Below are 22021 nucleotides of genomic sequence, written 5' to 3' on the forward strand. Positions count from 1 at the left end.
TGAAGCTGTCCATCTGTCCAGTGACTAACACTTGGCTGAAACTCGGTCACGTAGCAGGACAATCGGTGGCCCTGAGAGGCCAAACCGACTGCAACTTAAGAAAACACCAGCAATAAGAAAAACGCTGCAAAAGCACACAAAACACAACGGAAATAGGAGAAACAGATTTCCAAAAGCACAAGGGAAGTGTTTCTGGGGAGACAATAACCTGACGGACCAGTTGCAGGAACCAAAATATGCTAAGAAATGCGCTGGGAAACACTTAAAAGAAGTGGAGGATCTATTGGTTTTGTGAGGAAAGAAAAGATGAGAGATAAGTGTGTTAGCCTATGAGATTAAAACACACTTACCTAGCATGTTTTGGTTCGTCGGGTTATTGTCTCCCCAGAAACACTTCCCTTGTGCTTTTGGAAATCTGTTTTTCCTTTTTCTGTTTTGTTTTTTACTATTTCCTTTGTGTTTTGTGTGCTTTTGCAGCGTTTTTCTTATTGCTGGTGTTTTCTTAAGTTGCAGTCCGTTTGGCCTCTCAGGGCCACCGTACAATCATCCCAAGCACAACAGAAAATCTGCAACAGAATGACTGAAGAGCAAAGAATCAAGGTGTCACACTGGCCCGGTCAAAGTCCAGACCTCAACCTAACTGAAATGTTATGGCAGGAGCTTAAGAAAGTTGTGCATAAACAAATGCCTTCAAACTGTAAAGAAGAGCAGGTCTAAATGATCCACAATGATGTGAGAAACCGATAAAGTCTGACAAAACAAATACTCCAACTTACTGCTGCTAAAGGTGGTTGTGCAAGCTACTGAATCATAGGGAACACTTATTTTTTCCGCACACATGTAATTTGTCAGACAGTGGCTACTACAGATATAAGCAGTGTCAAGCTCAGTATTTGCTATCACTTTGCTAGCTGAAAAAAGTAAATAAGAGCCTCGGTGCATTGTTGTATAATGCTAACACTTAGTAATGTGGACATTTTGTTACAGCCTGGAGACAGAGTACTCGTTATCATGAAATCTCTTGTGTGTACGTCTGTTTCGTGTGTGTCTGGCTGGCTGCTAATGTGTGTCATTGGGTTAACTCCAGCCACCAGCTTGACTTATGGCCATTGATCTGTGTGGTGGAGTGTAGAGATCTGCCAGCACTCAGGCCTCAGTCTTTATTAATGTAGCATGACAAATAATCAATCTGTCAGCCTCAAACAGCAGTGTGCGCCAAAAAAATGATACAGTGAGCAAACTCAATACACATGTAAGAAGTCAGATGTTTGGAAGGTCAGTTCATCAAAATAAAAAAATGCATATTACACTAAAAAGTTGTATCGGTGTCTTCTGTTTCCAGTCTTACACAATCCAGGTGAATAAAAATTAGCTTCTTGTTATAAACTATCGAATGAGGGTGATGTTACAATGTCTCAAAGTGTGTCTGTAAATGTATTTTACACAGTAGTCTGAGGATGCTGAGTACCTGTTCTGAACAGGCCCTCTGAAGTTCGGGTCAAACTTGCGAGGTTCACCTATAAGACAAAAAACAGTGCAGACAAATTAGTAACAATACTGTGGAGCGATCAAACGAAGCAGCTATTCATTGACAGAGTTAGCAAACAGTGCACAGAGATAATGCCACAGCAAAACAGACAAAATATTCTTTAAGTCAGATGACCATTTTTATGACGCTTCTGCTTTTGAGCAAAAACGTAGAGCAAAAAGAAACATTACAAGAGCAGGATCATTTTGCTAAAAATCTGTGAAAACACTTTATTACAGCACAGGCGATGAAAATGTTCACCTGCTGTGACATTCAAACGGTCAGCACCAACTAACTAGGTCATTTCACAGTGCAAGTTTCCTAGCAAATCTGGCAGAGTGGGAGCAGTACAGTAAGGCAGCACTACAGTAAAGGCCAAAACAATATGAACAGGGAAGTATAATAAATCATCTTAACGAGTCTTAATCCTAGCAGCTTATTTGGGTCATACTGAGGCTTCCCCATCTGACCCAACTTGAAACTGAAGCACAGTTGCAGCACTATTTGTCACCCGTACTCTGACTTGTATGTGAAACAGATGCAACTGCATTTATCATCGGTTGCTTCTTTGGTCTATAAGTAGCCTGCACCCTGAAACTAATTATGACGTGTTGCTGAGGACCTATTAATCATCACACATGGAGTGCAATATCTGTAAGCAGCTGGGGCAGACTTAGGGGCATCACGAGTGGGCCTATTTCCCATCTGCCTTTTTCCCAGGCTGATCCTGTCCAGACGTATGAGCCAGTTTTGCTTCTGAAAGTGTGAGGAATGAGTACACTGTACATAGCAAATACATATTATTCAGCCTGTTCTTAATGCACTGTACTATTTTAGAACACCCACAACCGCCTCCCCCCCCCAAAAAAAAATTCACACAAAAAAAAAAATCATGTTCGTATCCACTAAAAAGACCAGAAATCAATACATCTCTACAAAGAGCATTGTCAGTTTGATTTTGTTTGGTTAAAAACATTTACTGTATAGTAATGTTGCATTTTAGTAATCAAACTGCAAAGTATAGCGTGCTTTCTGCTCTCCTGAACAAGGGAACTCAACCGTTAGAGCACAGAAAGTAAGTTACTGCATTTTCTGTAGCTCTTATTTATTTGTCATTACTGTTGAAAAAAACCTGCATTCATCACTTAAATGAAAAAAGGAAAGGGAATGCATGTTTGTATTAAATGCTAGTTCTATTATCAGGCGAAAATACAAACCTTAGGCCTAAAATGTGCTCCCTGTAAGTATAACATCAAGATAATCGCTTTCGTCTGATGTGGCTTTTTACCTGAAAAACTGGAACAATCGCGGCTGAAGAACGCAGGACACAGACAGTGAAATCGAAATAAAGTCTTTAATTATTTGCAGAGAAGAAGTCAAAGAAGGTAAACAATACAGGGGCAGACAAAAAGGCAAGATGTCCAGGGTGTTGGTGCAACTCACTGGGCCGAGCATGCGACACATATGGTGTAAAGCTTTTGCGTTGGGCCAATAAAGTCTGAAGAAAAGTTCCAAAATAACAAACAAAAAAAGTCACAAGATGAGAAAATCCAAGAAAACACAAATAACAAATGAAACAATAAACAGGATAAACTAGAAAACAAGAGGATAAGCACAAGCACACAGCTAGAAAGCTTAACAAGGAGAGTAATGACGACGGGGCAAACAATCACAAACGGGTCAAAACAGGAAGTAAAATTATCAAAAGTATAAGCAGGTGAAGAGTTACAAAATAAAACAGGAAGTGACTTAACAGAAACCTAACATCAAAAAACAAAAAATTAACACAATGAGAGCGCCCAGCTGAACATTGAAGGCCAAAGTTAATTCATCTCTGCCATCGAGCATGAGTTACTGCAGAGGTTAATGTGAAATGAACAAAAGCATTGGCTCAACTTTCTTTCAGTGGACTGTGTACACTTGTGCATTTTTAGAATTACATATTCCTCTATAGTCCGTTTACTACTGTTCATGAAATGTTCAGTTTATCTTTAACCAACCTGTATCACGTCCGTCTTTCAGTAAAGCCCAGAAGCTGCTCCTCACAAACTGCCAGATTACATTACGGATCCCAAAGTGAGTGTTTTACCACTCTTGAAAAAGTGTCTGGCGTAGTGTTATTCCTATGTGGTGTGACAAGAGGGATTTCTAAAGCCAATATTGCCGTATAATGACAACACACTGAAAGACAGTAAAATGAGTCAGAGTCCTTTAAAATCACATTACTTCCTCTCTGTCAGTGCGCCCCAGGGCAGCTGTGGCTACAATGTAGCTTGCCATCGCCAGTGTGTGAATGTGTGTGTGAATGGGTGAATGACTGAATGTAGTGTGAAGCGCTTTGGGGTCCTTAGGGACTAGAAAAGCGCTATACAAATGCAGGCCATTTTTTACTAAAGTGCTGCAGTCTGAAGGACAGAAATGCCAAAACCCTCACCCAAGAGGAAAGAAATGGGCTTGCGGCAAGTGAACAAAAAAAGCTACACACGAATAATGAACCATTTGTCATTTTTGTATGTAGATGAAGCATAAAAACACAAATAACAAGAAAGGTTCATCAGATAACGGGTCGAAAAAACGGTCCCTCTTTTGTTTTCCAGAGAGACTGCATACCTGCATGCAACCAAAGCCTGCTGAACATTACTGGGTCATTACTCAAGACTACAAATAGAAACCAGAAAGCTTCAAATATGAAACATTTTGTCAATTGCCAAAATATTCTACATGTTCATATGCAGATATCTGTTGGGAGAGATAAATGCACCCTGAGCACATCAGGCACTAGTCTGAACCACTGGACTACGAGAGTAAAACAGAGGAAGTGGATGACTTCACTAGCTGTTGCTTAAATAGACTGTATAGTTGTGATGGCAGCAGACTTGGCATGACACAGATCTCAATAACTGAAGTAGCAACTGCTGGGCTTTGAGCTACAATTAAGGATGATACACACAAGTTTAATGCTTATAGCACCACACGCAAGTGAAGATCAAATAGTAGTACAGCAAGACATCCACAGCCAGAGATGGGCAGTAATCTGATTACTTTTTTCAAGTAACGAGTAAAGTAAGGGATTACTATTGCAAAAACGGTATTTAGATTACCGTTACTTTCCTGTAGGAATGCTGCGTTACTGCGTTACTAAAACCGTGATTTTTTTGCGAGAATGTCTCATGACAGTGACGTAAGCGAGTGCGACGTTCGTGACAACAGCTGTGTGCAGATCAACAGTGGATCATATATCGAGTGCAGAGAGAGTATGAGCGTGCAGCGTTTAAAGCGTGGAAGTACTGACCTTACTTTGAGTTTGATTCCATAAAGAGTGACAAAAACATTAGTGTCCGCTGTGCGTGGGAAGAAAACTTCTTTTTACAGCGAAAAAACCCCTAAACTTCCAAACAAGCACCGAGTAGCTACGACGTAATGGGAAACTCACAGAGACACTCGCGGATTCTTCCACTGACCGTGGCACACCTGCACCAGGGTAAACCTCCGCCTACCCCACTCCTGCTTTACAGGTGAAAATAGAGCAACAGGACCGCTGAGTCTTTGACTTTATTTATTTTCTGCTGTGTTTTACTTGCATCTATTTGAAAGACTGAGTGTAAACACAAAAAATATTTTATTTTATGTGCTGGAATGTGCAGAAAATAGGTTTAAATGTTAAACTAATTTCTTCCAGTCAGAGAATGTTGCATATAATTAAATCTTTGCTTGATGCATAAAGTTAAAAGATTAAAACTAATAAAACAAGTTTTAAAAAGAGACTTTTCCATTTGATTACATTTTGTATGATGGATTATGCAGAAAAAGTAGAATTGGGCTGAAAGATCTATCACTTTATCACCTATTCAGGTTGTAAACCGTGTTTTTAAAAAGTAACTAAGTAATTAATTACTTTTGAAAATAAGTAATCAGTAAAGTAACGGGATTACTTTTTTGGGGAAGTAATCAGTAATTAGTTACTGATTACTTTTTTCAAGTAACTTGACCAACACTGTCCACAGCACGAGACAGTGAACCACACCAGCATCTGAAGTATAACGACCCCAACCAGCCTGGCTACTGTGTGAGACTGGCCTTTTTAAAATAATAAGAACCAAATGCATCAGGAAAGTGTCACACTGTCTTTCTTGACCATATTATCTGAAACATTCAGTTATATGAAGCAACAAACACATCAACTGTTCACGGATCAGTGGAAATATAACACTGATATCACCGCAGTATTGTGAGCACACAAAAACAACTCTGGTAGAGCTGTTTTAGGGGTCCCGTGTTTTTTTCCATTCTGATAAAGACCTATAGTAGAGAGGAAAGAAGAAGATCAAAGGTTTTAAAGGATGTACTTTCGAATGTGTGTAGGTGTGATGATGACAATTTCAGCTTCTTTGTCACAGAAGCAATAAAAGCTACGAGCTGTCCCCCTCATGCTACTTCATTTGACACGAGAATTTAAATGTTTCCTTTCCGTTTGTCTTTGCTGTTAAAAACTTCCGTTTCCAGCCATCTGCTTGGCTATCAGTGAAAGTCACTCACTTGAGTGGTGTTTTAGGTCTAAAAATGGTAGATGCTCTGGATTAATTGTGTGAATTCCTCACCCAAGGACACAATGTCACAAAACCAGATGCTCTTTGCAGCTTTTGTCGCACTTCTATTGAATAAGACGACGCTGAGCTTATTGTTTTTAACTCAGAAGTCAGTAAGGTTGACAAAAGAGCACAGAAATGCTAAAATTGTGTAACAGATACACAACAGGTAAGCTGAAATAATCAACGCTAACAACAGGGCAATACTATGAGATCCTCCACAAATAATTTAGCTGCCAAGTACTTTATGTCAGACAAAGAGAGAAGCAACTATAATCCTCTTTATCTGCACCTACAGTCAGGTAGACTGCAGTGGACTGCCGTGTGCACCAGTAGTCCTTGTTTTTCTCGGTAGCCACATAAACCCGTTCACCACCTGCTGCAGGTTCTGTTGGGTGTAGCCCAAAGATACAGATACAGATAAGAATAAGGCAGTGTGCAGTCTGATTCTCTGAATACTGAATACTAGGGCGACCTTGTTTGTCTGCCTGTGAAGAAACTGTAGACAGTAAGGGCCCAGTTAGCTGGTTAGCAGCCAATGAACATTGAAAAGCTTGTTCAAGTGTAAACCTAAGGCAGACGATGCTGCTCTTTCAAATGGATGTGATGAAATAAAAGAAAAATGCTAAAGTAGGTCAACAAATATATTTGGGTGGTCGTTAATATAACTGTAAAATCTTTGTTTGGGGAAACACTTCCCTATAACAGCATCATTTCATCTCATTAACATAATATTTCAACCAATTAGACTATAAGACAAGGCAACTATTAGTAAGAATACAGATTTTATTTTAATATTACAAAAGTCCGTCTCCACAGTGCTGGAACTATTGCGGTGGAAACAGGTTAGTCCATATGGTGAGTGGAGCTGAATCACACTGGGATCAAGGAGAGTCAGTGGTGAGAAGACAGATTGTGGTGCAATAAATGTCAGGGGGCACAGTTTTTTCCAGGTTTTTCACAGCAGAGGGACCAAGTGGTCTGGCACTGGTTAAAACCCAAAACTGCCAAAACAATGCTGCAACAGGAACTTAAAAACCCGATTTCTACAATAGCAGAAATATTCAGCAATTCAGTTCACTCATATCTAAAATAAATACCTAATATCTAGATACACTAAAAAAAAATCTCACACCTCTTCATTCTAACACAGTAGCACTGAGGAGAAGGAATATGTGCCTGAGCTAAATTTAGCTTTAGCTGCTTTCCTGACTCACAACACGAGCCTGAGTGTTTCCACCCGGCTGTTGTACCTTTCTCCGACCCTCAAATCAGATTTCAGCGAAGGGTTAAGAGAAAGTGTTGAAAATCATCAGCGATGCTGGGCCACCAGCAGACTCTGCATTAGATAACGGCTGTTTAGCCTGCACTGCAGTCTGCCAATGTAGGAGATGAGTCTGGTGGAGTTTGCTGGCTGTAGTCAGACTGAAGGGGGGTCTGTAGTCAAAAACGTTCGGAAAAAGCCTGGCAGGCATGCTACACTGGGACAGCTAGAGTCGCTGTTAGCTGCATAACTGCTGGTCTCCTCTATTGACATAGTGTTAGATAATGCCACCGTGTCCTTCTGTGACTGAAAGATTTATGCACAGCCCAACAATCATGGTGGTAATCGAAAGCTCTGAGAAAATAAGGCTTCATGGGCTGAAGAATTATACATCAGGATCAGACAAAGGCTTTGGCAGAAACATCTCTCCACATTTCCACTTGTATTCCTGGCTGGTCTCCCACAGCAATAGGATTTATGGATTCATTTGGAGGTGTGAGAACATGCATAAAAAATAGTTAAACACTTTCGATTATCATAAAATTAACAGGATATCTGCATACAAGCAACTTTTGCTCTCTCATAAAAGACGTTTCAGCAGTTGATGGACGCAGATCCTTTTCCCTACATGTTTAGGTTTGTAGAACAGCTAGTGTGACGAGGACTCTTACTGGCCTTTTACACGCTACTATTTTCATTGCACAACAGAAACGAGCCCGCAAGTTGAGACAAACCTTTTCTTTCACTTTACCAAGATTTCTCCTGTTGTATGTGTATCAGAAAGAAGGGGTGGTGAGTATATCATATATTCCACCTGTGATTATTGTATGATTGTTTCTTTTGTCATCAACATATATATTACAAAAAGATGCTGCATAGCCTGAATAATTCATGCAAGTCTTGTTATTTAGGCTACAATGAAATAGTGACTCCAGGAAAAAAAGAAACAAAACACTTTTTAGGAAACTGATGTTTTATTTCACTCAGTTTCTATCACGGGTGACTTTGGTTGGTGGTCAGTGCCAGTGGATGGTCAATCAACTTGCCTGATACACTTTTTTATTGACCCCAAGCCACCATAACATTGTTTATGTCCCACTCTGTTTCCCAGAGTATAATTGAACGGACTAACCAGGTCTATCTGGTGACTAATTTGAACATTTTCTTTTACATTTATTCACCTGCACACCACGACTGCGAGCAGAATTTCCTTGATGTAGTTTTGAAAACTCCGGCACATTAACCAGCTAGTCCCAGCAGGCCCCCCCAGGACGCTGTTGTGGGAGCCCTGGAAATCATTAAGCTACCTCTTACGAGATTCTCTTGTTGGAACCTTGGAACCTCCAGCTCCATGATGTTGGACCGCAGCCACCGAAGGTAGCTGTAAAAATCTGCTGCCAGTTTCTACAGCTACTCTAACCAGAAACTGCAGGAGGTGGAAAACTGGATTTCTACCTGCTAGATCAAACTCACCAAGGCGGCAGAGCAGAACAGACTACCACTGCCAACTCCGAACCCAACAACATGTTTATTGTTTAGTGAAAGCACACAAGCCAGATCTATGCTAAAAATATAATTTTAAGGGACATCTGTGGACAATTTCATGATCAATATAAACCAATAAGCAAAGGACTGGGTGTATTAACTCGTCAGCTCTTTTCCTCTCCGTTTGCCTCTTCCCTTCTCCTCTCTGTCCTCACATATACTGCATTTCAATACAGCTCCATTTCTAATAAAGCTGTTCTCATATGCACATTTTCCTGTTTCTTCTGGGAGGGAACAAGCATAGAATAATGACTTGGATGTGGCCAATTAACTACGTATTAGTTCACTGACACAAGACATCTTTTTCAAGCCGCTGCACTGCACTGCTGAAATCCTGTATTTACATTTAAAAATAACTTCTCAAACAAAATGTTAGAAGCAACAGACTTAACTCCTGATCAGCTGCTGTGCTGTCAAGTGAATAGAGCAGGGCGATATGACCAAAAATATTTATCACGATATACATTTGAAAATTTGCGATAACGATATAACTGACGATATAATTGACACGAGACAAAATACTTTACAACTCCACAACTTTATTAGTGCAAAAAACAAACCATCAATGTATTTTCACTTAAACAAGCAGCTGTTTTTTATGTGCATTAAAGTTATATAAAAATTAACAGTGCAAATGCAAATTCCTCGCTGACAGTTTAACCAAAAGGCGTTTCCAGTGGAAACTGGCCGACATATCCTGAGCACAACCATGTATAATATCCACAAAACTTAAAAAGAGCTTATACACACACAATATGGTAATATTATGTTGAAGCACAGTACGTATCACTCCGCGAGGCTCCGCCTACGATAGCCGTAATGCTCCGACAATCCATCAAGCGGTGCGGCTTCGTAGCTCAGCAAAGTCGTACTGAAACATTTGACAGATTTTCGAGCGCCGTGCACATAAAATCGTCTCGAGGTCAGTAAACACAACCAGAGTTCATACATAAGGCACACGGGATTATAAGGGGCTCTGTCGACTTTCAGAAAAATCAAAGGATTGATTTTAAGTGCGCCGTATTTTCCAAACAACACGGTAATAACGACGGCCCGCTAGCATGCGCTACCAAAAATAGTGCTTTGTTGTGTATCTGACGGACGAAAGCTAAACCAGTTCCACACCAGTGAAGCTGCAGCATTTTTACAAACCAGTTCTGGTTCATCTGTTTCATTTAACGATCCGCTTTCGCCCTTCTCGTTCTCCGTCACCGCCATGCTTTTTCCGTCATGTGCATATGAAAACATGCACGTTTTACCCATATTCTATCGCCATATTTCATTTTTTTATTGTTGCCCAACATTATACCTAGGGATGGGTATCGTTTAGGTTTTATCCGATACCAGTACCAAACCAGTTCTTTTGAAACGGTGCTGGTGCTCAAACGGTGCTCAAACCGGTGCTTAAAGAATGGAGAACACAAAATTGGTCCAAAAACCTCTCATGTTCAGCTGTTTTTTGTAAAAAGATAACAATGTTAGCCTTTTCTGCAGCTGTGGGGCATATATGGTATCTAGGGTTGCCAACTCCCTGAAAAATAAATAAGGGACACCTCGTGGCCAGGGCCGGGCGACCCAGTTGTCTTCACCCTTCCCAGTGTGGTGAATTTTCTAGCTCTTTTTTTGTGTGTGAAATTATTTTTTTAACCATTTGACTTGAATTTGATTTAAGTAGATGTGTATTCTTTGTGATATGAACACATGTGAAACAAATGATCATTTAGCCATTTATTTTTAGCTCAAAATGACAACATTAACACAATAAAACAGGTCTCCTTCTTAAACAGAAGCCTGTCATGCTTAACTTTTGAGAATATAAGTAAATCTTTCTTTAACTCTGTCCTGCTTAACTTAAAATAATAGAAAACAATAGAAAGAAAAACATTCTTGTAACAGTGCACATTTAGTGCATTTAGTACAATTGGCTTCAGTTGAAATATTATTTCAGCTTTTCTAAAGCTAATCAGCTGCTCCTGTTTGTAAACCCGCTTGTTCCCATGATTACGCATCTTAACTCATCATCATTATTCATCTATGTATTACTTTTATGTATTAGTCATCTATTTGTTGTAATCATCTATCCTTGCAGTTGTTTATTACACAAAATAAATTATATTATCACACTTCTGGCCACATAGCGCTGATATTCACTGCACATGCCCATATTAACTTTTTCCAGCCAGGTGTTTTCCTTTTCCCATTCTTCCCTTTCTCTGAGGGGAACAAACATTGCTGCTCTAATGCTGGGCTTACACTGTGCGGTTTTTGGCCGATTTTTGAGTGATCGGACCGATTTTGGCCTTCATCGTGCGTCGTGTAGTATACGTGGGGTAACGAGAAGTGATTAACACCTCACGACCAGCTCCCGATCAATCAATCGCTCGTGAGGGTCTCACCACAGCCGCTCACACTGCTCGCGCGCAAACACGTAAACGTTGGTGTAAAAGATGGAGCAGCACGGCTGTGCAGCGTGTGATCTGGACACAAGCGATGGAGGCACAACTTGTAGAACTTTGGAAAGCTCATCCGAGCCTTTTCCATGTGGCATCACAAAATTATCACGACCACAACAACCGTGAAAATAGTTGGATTTACACTGCTGCTCAATCACAGCTGCCTGAACAATGTTTTTCATTAGCAATTTAGCAAAGTTGATGGTGGTGGTGTGTGTGTCTGTGTGAGTGTAAGACGGAGAGAGAGAGCGCGACAGATTTTCTGTTATAACCTTCATTTTATGGAGGCACAGTGTGAGCACTCAGGTCAGGCATCAGAGCATCGGGCGATATAGTGTGAGACCTGCATCGTGACCTACCAACTTCTAACCCCTGCGAGTCAATCGTGCAGTTTGAGCAGGAGCTGAATAACGCGACTGAAAAAAATCGCACAGTGTCTGCCCAGCTTTAGGTTTACTGTCGTCCGAGACTTGCACCGCAGTGTCGGCGTTTGTTCCCCTGTTGGCCATGCTTCTTGTTGTGGTCATCTGTTGTCTTCCGGTATTTTCTCCGCAAGCGACCTTTCCTCGACCAATGAGATGAGCGGTAATCTGAATTGTCATACTCGAATTGTCATAAGTGTGCTGTCAGCTCATTGGTCACAAAGCAGGAGAGGGGCTGGGAATTATGTTTTCAAACAAAGCGTTAATTCCATTAAAAGTTATAGACTACTTTTGATTCTCACTGTATTACGGGACAAAGTGCGTCCCTTATTAGCTCAATACGGGACGTGTACTTTTGTTTCGAAATACGGGACGATTCCGTATTTTAAGGGACGGTTGGCAACCCTAATGGTATCACTCTTGGCTGGAAGCTTAAACAATGGAAAAAACACAAACTTTGTCCTAAATCTCTCATGTTTAGCTGTTTTCCACTTTTTCTTTGGTCATTTTAGCCTTTTTGGCCAGGGTGAAGAGAGTATCTGCCATCAAACAAGAAGACAGCCGCATGTAGCTATGATGATGTTTGCTAGTTCACCTTACATGCATTCATGTAATAACGTGGTTAGCCTACTCAACGTAAATTACACACGAACAACATTAAGCTACTCACGCAGAGAAGAACGGCTGCTGCTGCATCATCATCCTCATCATTTCTGCTACACTGGCAGGGCTAGGGGCCAGGACTCTCCTCTTTGTGTTTTGGGGGGATGTTGCATAACAGGCAACCCACCCGCAGTAGATGTGCTCGGTGTGAGGTCTCGCAGCAAGCTATCAAATACGGCGCATTTCTGGGCTTTTAAAAAAAACGCTATGCGTTGCCAGGTGTTTCATCGGATTCGAGGTGTTACCTCCTTTGACAGTATCACAGTATCAGCTTAAAGCACTTGTCGCTGCTGAGTTTGCATCTTTTGCTGTGAAGTACAGCCAGACTTTTGACCGCTTCGCCTTGGACATTTTTAATCTGTAGCTCTGCTCTAAAAGAACGTACGTACCTGGACCCGCCTACTATCCTCGGAAACGTAAAATGATTGGCTAGAAGTGTGTCACAGCTCAGGAAAAAAAAGCACCGAAATAAAGCACCGAAATAAAGCACCGAAATGTGCGCTGCTTTTCGGTCTGGTTACTACCGTTTACGTCAGAACCGGTGCCATCATGGCACCGGACACCGGTACCCATCCCTAATTATACCGGTATTACCGTGAACGGTGTGATATGGCCCAGCCCTACAAGTGAATGCTGCTCTCATTGGTTCTCTGTACTCGCATATACGTCTTCCTGAAAGGGTGTAGGCAGCAGCAGCCCTGCTGGATTTCGGGCGATCGTGGCTCAAGAGTTGGCAGTTCGTCTTGTAATTGAAAGGTTGCCGGTTCGAGCCCCGGCTTGGACAGTCTCGGTCGTTGTGTCCTTGGGTAAGACACTTCACCTACCGCCTACTGGTGTTGGCCAGAGGGGCCGATGGCGCGATATGGCAGCCTCGCCTCTGTCAGTCTGGCCCAGGGCAGCTGTGGTTACAACTGTAGCTGCCTCCACCAGTGTGTGAATGAATAGTGGAATTGCAAAGTGCTTTGAGGGTCTCGAAAAGTGCTATATAAATGCAATCCATTATTATTATTTAAAGCTACAGATACTGCAACAGCCCACTGGAACAGCGAACCAAAAAAAAGCATATAGAGAGATGGAAGAAAGAATGATCTGTGCTTGAAAGACACATTTTGGAGATATGTGAGACTTGCGTTAATGTGTTAAAAGGGGTATGATATGGGACCTTCAAGGCCCATATTTACTGTCAGATTCTGAAGTGCAGGATGTGCTAACACTGACTACAGAAAATCAACTTCAAAGTGACAGTGCTGGAAGCAAACCAGATCTAACAACTGCCCTGGAGTGATAGGACTTCAGAGAAAAGTCAGAGAAGCAGTTCATTTCAGTGCATTTCAAAATTTAGGAGAATAACCTGCAGACTTACCTCCTTTGAGTCACTTGCTCAGAGATTACACGCACATTTATTGCGCTACATCATATATCGATTACCACACATAAAATGGGTGGAAATATTAACTGCGGAGTACAGCATAACACACCCTCCAGACTACAACTTGTTCACTTCCCTTAACCCGTTTCCACCCTTCCCCTTCCCAGGGTTACTCAGCTTGTAGCCATAAACACATCCAACATCAGCACAGGCAGACACAGGCACCAGTGTCCCCTGGCTCCACTGTCCAACACAGGCCTCTTTCATACAGTGGTCAGGCAAACAGCTCGAACACTGCAGGTGCTCTGCATGGGTTGGGTCAAAGGAGCCATTTGGAAAGGACTATTTTTTTGTTGTTTTCACTCTCTGTATTCATCCACATTTCCAGGAGCCGGAGAGAGTGAAGTGCTGAGAGATTTCACTTCTGTCAGAGCTACGTTGGGTTAGAGTGTTAGATCCAGCAGTAGTTAAAAAGAAAAAGAGAAAACAGAAATTTTAAAAATTCAGCATAATGATGTTGCTCGGCAGGGGAGGCATAGTCTGTAAGTCTGAATGCTGTGTACAGTATATTCATTCATATTTGATCAAAGCACTGGCTTTTGCCAATCCATAGAGGAAAGCAACATCAGTAATATGGCTTTGGGATTTTGTGTTTTCCTGTAGTCTTTATTTAAAAAGCTACACATATTCAGGTTTCTTCTGCATGACACAGTAGCAACAGACCTACTTGGGTGGATTAACTATAAAAGGAGATACCAGGATTTTCTGTAAAGCACAGGTTTATTGTCAAGGTTTCATAGTTGAATCAGGAAATGCACACGTAGGATCACACAGGGTCACGAAGCCAAACGTTAACTTGCAAGTCTCCTACAGTTTCATGCCAAAAACACAATAATCTGTTCTGAAAGAATCAAACAGTTACATCAGAAGACTTAGTGTTGTTTGTTTTTTAAAAAAGGAAAGAAAAATGGACAAATCTCTACGTAGCATCATCTCACCCTTTTTCTCTGCCTTTCTTCTGCACAGAATCATATTTCTTCCTTTCTTGTACTTTCTCTCTTTGGAGTACAGTACAGCCTTTAAAGTGCTTTTCTCCTCATTGTAACAAGACAACAACATCTCAAGCTCTGGTTTAGGTTTATGTACTGGAGTCCCTTGGGATCCTCTTAAATCTTAGCAGATGGTCAAGAACTGCACTTGGAGTATCTGACTTGCTAGTCCTCTGGGTTAATTCCTACTAGTAAATGAAGAGCATTTACTGGGCACATAGTGGTAACTGACATCCTTTCAAGCAGTGAGAATAGTGGGACACGGGATGGGATTCAGCCCCCGAGAGGGGTGTCAGCATCTGAGTGTCAGATGCTGACAGCTTGGCCTGCTGCTCCAAGCAGAAAAGTAGCAGTATTGTATCTTTGTGACCTTGGTTACTTCTGCTGGAGGCTCCAGGCATGTCAGTGGCAGCCCTGGGTTTCTGTGACATGAGACTCGCAACTGCTACTGTAGATTAGTGACATGCTCAACTGGCTTAGGTCAGGATTTATAAAGACTTAAGAGTTAAGAGGATAGATCTCAATATCCAAATATGCAAGGTGAGAAAACACATATTTAGGGTGTCATACTCTACATACATAAAAAAAGGCCAAACTCCTGCAATTACCCACTCTTTCTTTCACAGTGCCTCTGTAGTGATGTATGAAAACAGCCTTAGCCTTTAAAGACAACGAAAACAGAACTGATCAGCTCTGATAATTAGTATATGTGGAAAAAGTTACCATATATAATCCTAATAATCATATAATCCTACCCTTTAGGCAGGCTTGTTTGCATGACTTAGGAAAATTAGATTTTAAGATTTCTGTAATCATTGAATGACTAATTGAGATGAGTTTTTTTTTTTCCTGTTTATGTGCCTCATCTCATTTTACACATTAAAGTTTTATGTGAAGCATGATGCAATTGCGCTTTTAGGAGTAGCAGCACAGTAGGAAGGATGTAACACTGCTATTAAAAAATGTCATCATATGCACTCTTTTCTACTGCTATATTTTTTTAAATAAAAGGCTGGCAAACTGCTGAAGCTCGAAGGGACGAAATGCTTCGCAGAAATAAAATCCAGGTCTGTCAATTTAGTCTGTTGTTAAATGTCAAGCACCTGGCTTGTAGAACTGTAATAATTAGTCCATTAATATATTAGGTGATTAAAGCAAATGAATTGATATTAGTTTAATAACTTCAGTCACTTGTATGCAAACATTTAAAAACATTTGCTGACTTCACTGTCTCAAATGCATAACTTTCTGCTCATCTTCTCTGTTTTTAGGCATACTAATTGCAAAAGCTCTTCTCCAAGGGAGGCTGGGGACATTGAGAGAGAGTGGTCCATGGTCCACATGTCCATTGTCGACACTGCTGTAAGGAGCAGCAGCCACTAGGTGGTTGGCCCCTTAACCAAATGGTGGGCAGCAGAGGTGAAGGGAGCCATCAAGCTGAAGATGGAGTCCAAGTGAGCTGTGGTGGCTTGTGGCAGCTGACGGTTACCGACAAGCTAAGTGGAATTTGCATATAGAAGTAGCTGAAGAGAAAACTGGGATGTGGGAGTAGTTTGGTGAGGCCTTGGAGCAAGATTTTCGGTCATCCTAGAAGGAATTCTGGGAAACAATCAGGTAACTCAGGAAGGGCAAGAGGTCTAAGGAGCTTGGAAAGAAAAGCGTCTGGACTTCTTTAAGTTGCTTGAAGACATTTCACCTCTCATCCAAGAAGCTTCTTCAGTTCTAGGTTCAAATGGTGAAGAGTCCGAGATTTAAGCCTTGTGGGAGTGCCCCCCCCCCCCAAGATGGACAATGGACCCCCTAATGATCCTCTACCTAATCACACGAGCCAAGGTACGAAAACAGGTGTAGGTCACAATCAGTTCTTAACTTTTATGTATAGAATTTCTAGGTGGAGCCTATTGGCAAAAGGTTTCTGCATTGGCGGCCTCAGGATCACATTTCTTCTCTTTGCAGATGATGTCATTCTTCTGCCTTATCAGGCAGTGACTGCCAGAATAAATTAAGGTGGTTTGCAGCTGAGACTAAAGCAACTGCGATGAGAATCAGCATCTCCCACTTTAATACACTGATGCTCATTCAGAAAAGTGTGAAGTACTAACTCTAGTTACCGTCAGATGTATTCGTGCCACAGCTGCACTCCTGCAGGAACCATATGAGGTGGTTCGGTAAACTGACTAGGATGCCTTGTGGACACCTCCTAGGTAAGACATTTTAACCACGTGCAACTAGGCCCACACTGCAGAGATTATCCCTCTCAGCTGACCTTGGAAAGCCTCGATGAGCCAGAGGAGATGGCCCGGGATAGGGAGGTCTGAGCGACTGCTGCCCTGTGATCCAAATCTGGATCAATGGCAGAAAATGCATGGATTGTTTGAGTACAGGTAGCCATGCTGTCGGGCACACAAGTCTTCTCTAGTTCCACTGATCACCCAAGACTTAAAACAACTCAAGACTATGTGCCTGGCATGGGTCTTTGGGTTGTGTTTCATAAGTCACTTTCAGTGTCACTTATCCTTTTAGTCCTAAATAAACACTGACTATATTTGTTCTGCTAAGTGGAGATTTCAATTCTGCTCGTTTTGCCCACGAAAACCTCTCTGCTAAATGTCTTTTTCACAGACTCAAATGAACGGCCATCCAGTATTATGCAAAAGTGAATCTCAGAAAATATTTACTGACACACCCTATCATAAGTGTGAATAATATAGTTCAAATTTCAGGCACTGGCATGGCTATTGCTTAAGAAAATGCACACAAAAGCACATGCTCTTGTTAAAAATAATGAGAAGAAATGCCACAAATACTAACAAAATCCTCTGCAGGGTGAGCATTAGTCTTCATTTGAAACAGGTATTTGGAGTGAATAGTGTCACATAAAAAGCCTTTAATAGCACTTAGTCTAGGGTGCAAAATGGGCCATTCAGCCGCAACCTTCTCCAACTGCAATTTCACACGAAGATACTGTGAATGTTTCGATTATAAACCATTGCCCTCAGCTTCCTGTCAAGAGTCTGCATTGACTCAGTATAAAAATGTAGCGTTTAGGGAAGCTGCCCATGCGAGAAATTTGTTAATTAACAGTGTGCCCGACTCAACACTTTCTGTGGTGAATGGAACTCATATCTATACTGTTACTTACAAAGCTGTCACAGAATGATTATGAGCTACTCTCCTATTTTTCTGACTGACTGAACATTTCAGCAGTACAGTGAACACTTGCTACATAGTTAGAAATGTTATATAATAAACTGGCCTCAAGAGAACACTTGAATCTGACTATTAAGCAAATATAGGACAGTTGAATGTGAAGGATATTATGGCTCTATGCATTATGTTGCTCTTTTTCTTACAAATACAATCATTAATCAGCTTAAATTTATATTAGGGTAGGTAACAGTGTGACATTAGTAAAATAAACTGAAGTGCTCATCATTGAGTCATCATGAAGGTCTTCAGCCTTATCAGTCTTTTTGAACTTTTAGGGTTACTCACTATGTGCTGTGATCCACAAAACAGATGTTTTAGTGTGTGAAACTTTACTTTCCAGTGTAATTCAACAATATCATGATGTACAGTATTCTGGTATTAAATTTAAACAACCCAAAAACCTTTACATTGCTCCTTTGCCAAGCTAGCCGTTTGAATAAAAGCACCGGGGAGTCAACAACATAAAGTAGCTGACCTGAACACTGGGAGGCACAATAACTCCATGCTATTAAGGCTAAATTATATCCCCTAATTAATTGCTGCCTTCTAATCCATCAATGCAATAGAATATAAGTGCAGGTACACTAAACGCCAACCGTATTCTGTACATTAATAATGTATACATTACAAGTTATACACGTGTTTGCTTCAGTTAGCCTGTTACTCGTGGCATTTTACACATGTCAGGTTTATGATGCGCTGCAAAGTACCAGCTTAAAATTGTGAACAGGACCTGACTGGAGTCTGACATTCCCAGTGGTGAGCTGTATGTCTGTGGAGAGCACTGAGAATCAACTACTGCTGACAGGCTGTAGTCTTGACTGGCAGAGTGCTGGAGTCATGAGGTCTGGGGGACAAACAGGGGCAGAATATAGGGAGGAAAAAATAGAAAAAAGAAAACACAGCAGCTATCCCCATTAGAAGCTGTCAGGAGCAGACCTGACAATGCCTGTGCTACTTTGAGTTATTTTGTGGGCATTGTGACTGTGTACAATTTGATCAACGATTCATGATAAAATGCACGTGTACTTGATAATAATGCAGAAGGCTGTGTGAAAACCGATAAGAATGACATATCATCTATCAAATTAAGTTCTGCATCATCCCAGCGGTTGAACCGAATAACTGAAACATATCTTTTGGTATACCTTTGATTCTTTCTCACATTTCTCACATAAAAGGGCCAAAGATTTGGCCTATCACTGTGGCAGATAGCTTTGTCTGGATTTCAGTGACACCGTAGCTTTGCTTTTCAGTAGCCCAATAGTACCAGCTAAAAAAAGGAGTAAATCTGTGAGAGGGGAAAAAAGGTCAATCATTCAATAGAGAGAAAAAAATTGTATTAGCTAGGGAACTCTTTGTTTCATAAAAAATACTCTACTGTCTGTGTAGCATCTGGTGTTGATAAAGGATTATATTGTTTTGATGAACAACATGATTACTCAAGCGGGTTAATGGACAGTGGATCTGCACATGGATTATATATTCCATTATATGCCTGCAGGGGCAAAAACATGCAAGTGGGAGAGAAGAAATATCCTTTGTTACGGAAGAAGGACAACTTGCTGTTAACCTTTACTGTAAGACACATTATCTGGAATGCTAAATTAGGAAACAATGAAAAAAACACTACACCTCAATTATTCCTGCACATTTTATTTTAAACCCCAAATGTTGTTGGACGTCAAATAGGCTAAACAGTTCTCAGGAGTGGACACTGGTGACCTACCTTGCTTAAGTCCCTGTAAATCACAGCAGGGAATATTAATCGAGATTAAAAGGATTACACAGAGTGAGCAGGGGACTAGTTAACTTCAAATGACGAATGCATTAGGTGACTGTCACACGAATGCACTGTCAGCTTTATAAAAAGCTTTAGAAGGAATTATCATCTGACTGTTCCAACTAAAATATCATTAAGTATTATGATAAAATGATTTTATAACGACCCTGCCTCTAATTAGCTACTTAGTTGGTCTTTTATCATAAAACATGATCATCTTTTGGCTTTGGATTGGTGTAGGACAAAACAAAGCAATTTGATGACATCATCTGGAGCATCAGAAAAAAAACGACGGGCATTTTTTCCCCTCTAACTAAAAATTGATCAATTAATCGACAGAATTGTGTGCAGATTAATCGATAATGGTGGCTAACTGCAGCTCCCACTAAAACCCTAAAGCTGTCCCGTTGTCATGATGGTATACAGCAGTTATAGGGCATAAATACATCGGCGTTGACAACAAAGGCGACATAATAAGTGGAGCAGAAAGTGGAGATGGGACTATTCTCCTACCGTGGGCACTTTTACACCTGGTAAACAAAGCAAGGCAAAAGATCACAGCACTGCAGTTAATCAAAGCCAGACGCACGGATTCTTTTCGAAGCATATCCTGCAACGAAACTCGAAAACACGTCCTTCTACTTATTTGAGCCAACATCCGTTTGAAATGTTGTCACACCGTTACTGCGTATTTCACGCCAACCTTTAAATAGCCCTACAATAGTTAGCAGCTGATAGTGCAAGCTAGCTACCGTCCCTGAACGCACAGCAAAGGGTTAATAATAAAGACTCGGGCCAAAGAAGATATTGTTATATCCTGCTGTCATAACGTTACACGGTACAGAGGCAGAAGAAAATCTCCTACAACAAAGACAACCCGACTCACCATAGTAAGAGGTGGGGATGTCCGTTTTTCTAGCCATGGCACTTAGCAGGACAGATGCAGCACCGTCGTCTTGGTTTTGGAGACTGCATATGAGAGACGAGGTGAACCCCAGCTGTTTCAATGCCTCCCAGTAGTCCCGTCGTGAAATAAACACAGAGGTCTTGGGCTCTTGGTCGGAGGATGCTTCGGCCACGCAGCTGAGCGTCAGTCGTGTTTACAGCGCGACGTCATTAATTATTCCAAAACGGCCTTAAAGGGGACGCTGCGCACCCCGGGCCCCTGTCCCGCTTCCCTTTGTTACATTCAAAGCTCTCTCACACACGCAGGATATTGTGCAGTTTGGGCATCAGGCAGCAGCCGATTTAAGCAGCTGGTGAACTGCTAGGCTAGAGTTAGCTCGCTAACTCCTGCAAAAGGAGTAGCCGCTACTTGTGTTAATTAATAATACAGTCATTTTTGCAGCTAGTATTTTTAGGCAGTGGCCACTCTGTCCGCACTGAGCCGTCCAGTGGAGAAACACTGACCTCAGCTGGGTTTTTCGTCACATTGCACATCTTCCTGAAGTCACCAAAAGTGACAGAAAACCTGCCAAAAAATCTGAGAGGTTCAGGTTTGCAAGGCATCGGTTTTTAAATCAGGTCTGACACTTGTTAAAAATCACCTAGTGTTCGACATTGGAATCACAGTCAGCCTTGAAAATAAATGATGCTGAGGAGGCCAGCTGCACAGAACAAGTACAATACCTTTGTGAGCGCACGGGCAGAGATAATAAACTGCAAAACGTGTTTGCATATTTTGAGAAATGTGGTGAAAGAAGGCCACTTCTCAGTCTTGCACTCATGGAAAAACATTGATTGTGGGTATTATATGTCCACTCAGGATGTGGAGACTAACCAGGAAATCAATGAGCAGAAGAGTTGATTGGTCACCATACCTATTAAAGCTGCAACCTCAGAGATCAGCCCTGGATGTTACCTCCATTATAATGGAATATAATCACCTTTTAATGACAGTATATCTGAAATGTTAATACCTAATGAGAAACTGGACTGGGCATTTGTATTAAACTGACATCTAAAAAGTGATGTCTCTCTTAGAGCGCTGTGAATGAAAGTAATGAGAGCTCAGGCTGCCAAAGGCTGGTCATTAAGAAGGGATTGACTTCCCAGGGACAGATTGCATGTTGATGTGGCAGATTCACTGCCAGTAGCACACCAGGAGAATCAGAATCACATTATAGCCAAGTGCAATAAAGTAAATGTA

At 41.3% G+C, this 22021-nt stretch overlaps 1 protein-coding gene across 3 annotated transcripts in view; it reads right to left on the reverse strand.

Annotated features, from left to right (window-relative positions):
- slc44a5b (solute carrier family 44 member 5b) overlaps nucleotides 1-21045 on the reverse strand; it is a 49903-nt gene extending 28858 nt beyond the window's left edge. The window contains exons 1-2 of one of the 3 annotated variants that reach the window (XM_085266056.1): nucleotides 20759-21045; nucleotides 1469-1517 (exon numbers count right to left, since the gene is read on the reverse strand). In XM_085266056.1, coding sequence (XP_085122182.1) covers nucleotides 1469-1517; nucleotides 20759-20795 — 86 coding nt within the window. In that variant the 5' untranslated portion in view covers nucleotides 20796-21045. The remainder of the gene's footprint in view (nucleotides 1-1468; nucleotides 1518-20758) is intronic. The other 2 variants (XM_085266057.1, XM_085266055.1) reach the window with 2 other exon arrangements.
- Between the last annotated feature and the right edge of the window lie 976 nt (nucleotides 21046-22021).

Source organism: Mchenga conophoros, linkage group LG23 (assembly GCF_057382185.1).
Source record: "Mchenga conophoros isolate Kocher_MC1m ecotype Shallow Benthic linkage group LG23, M_conophoros_male_GT1.1, whole genome shotgun sequence".
Lineage (NCBI taxonomy): Eukaryota > Metazoa > Chordata > Actinopteri > Cichliformes > Cichlidae > Mchenga > Mchenga conophoros.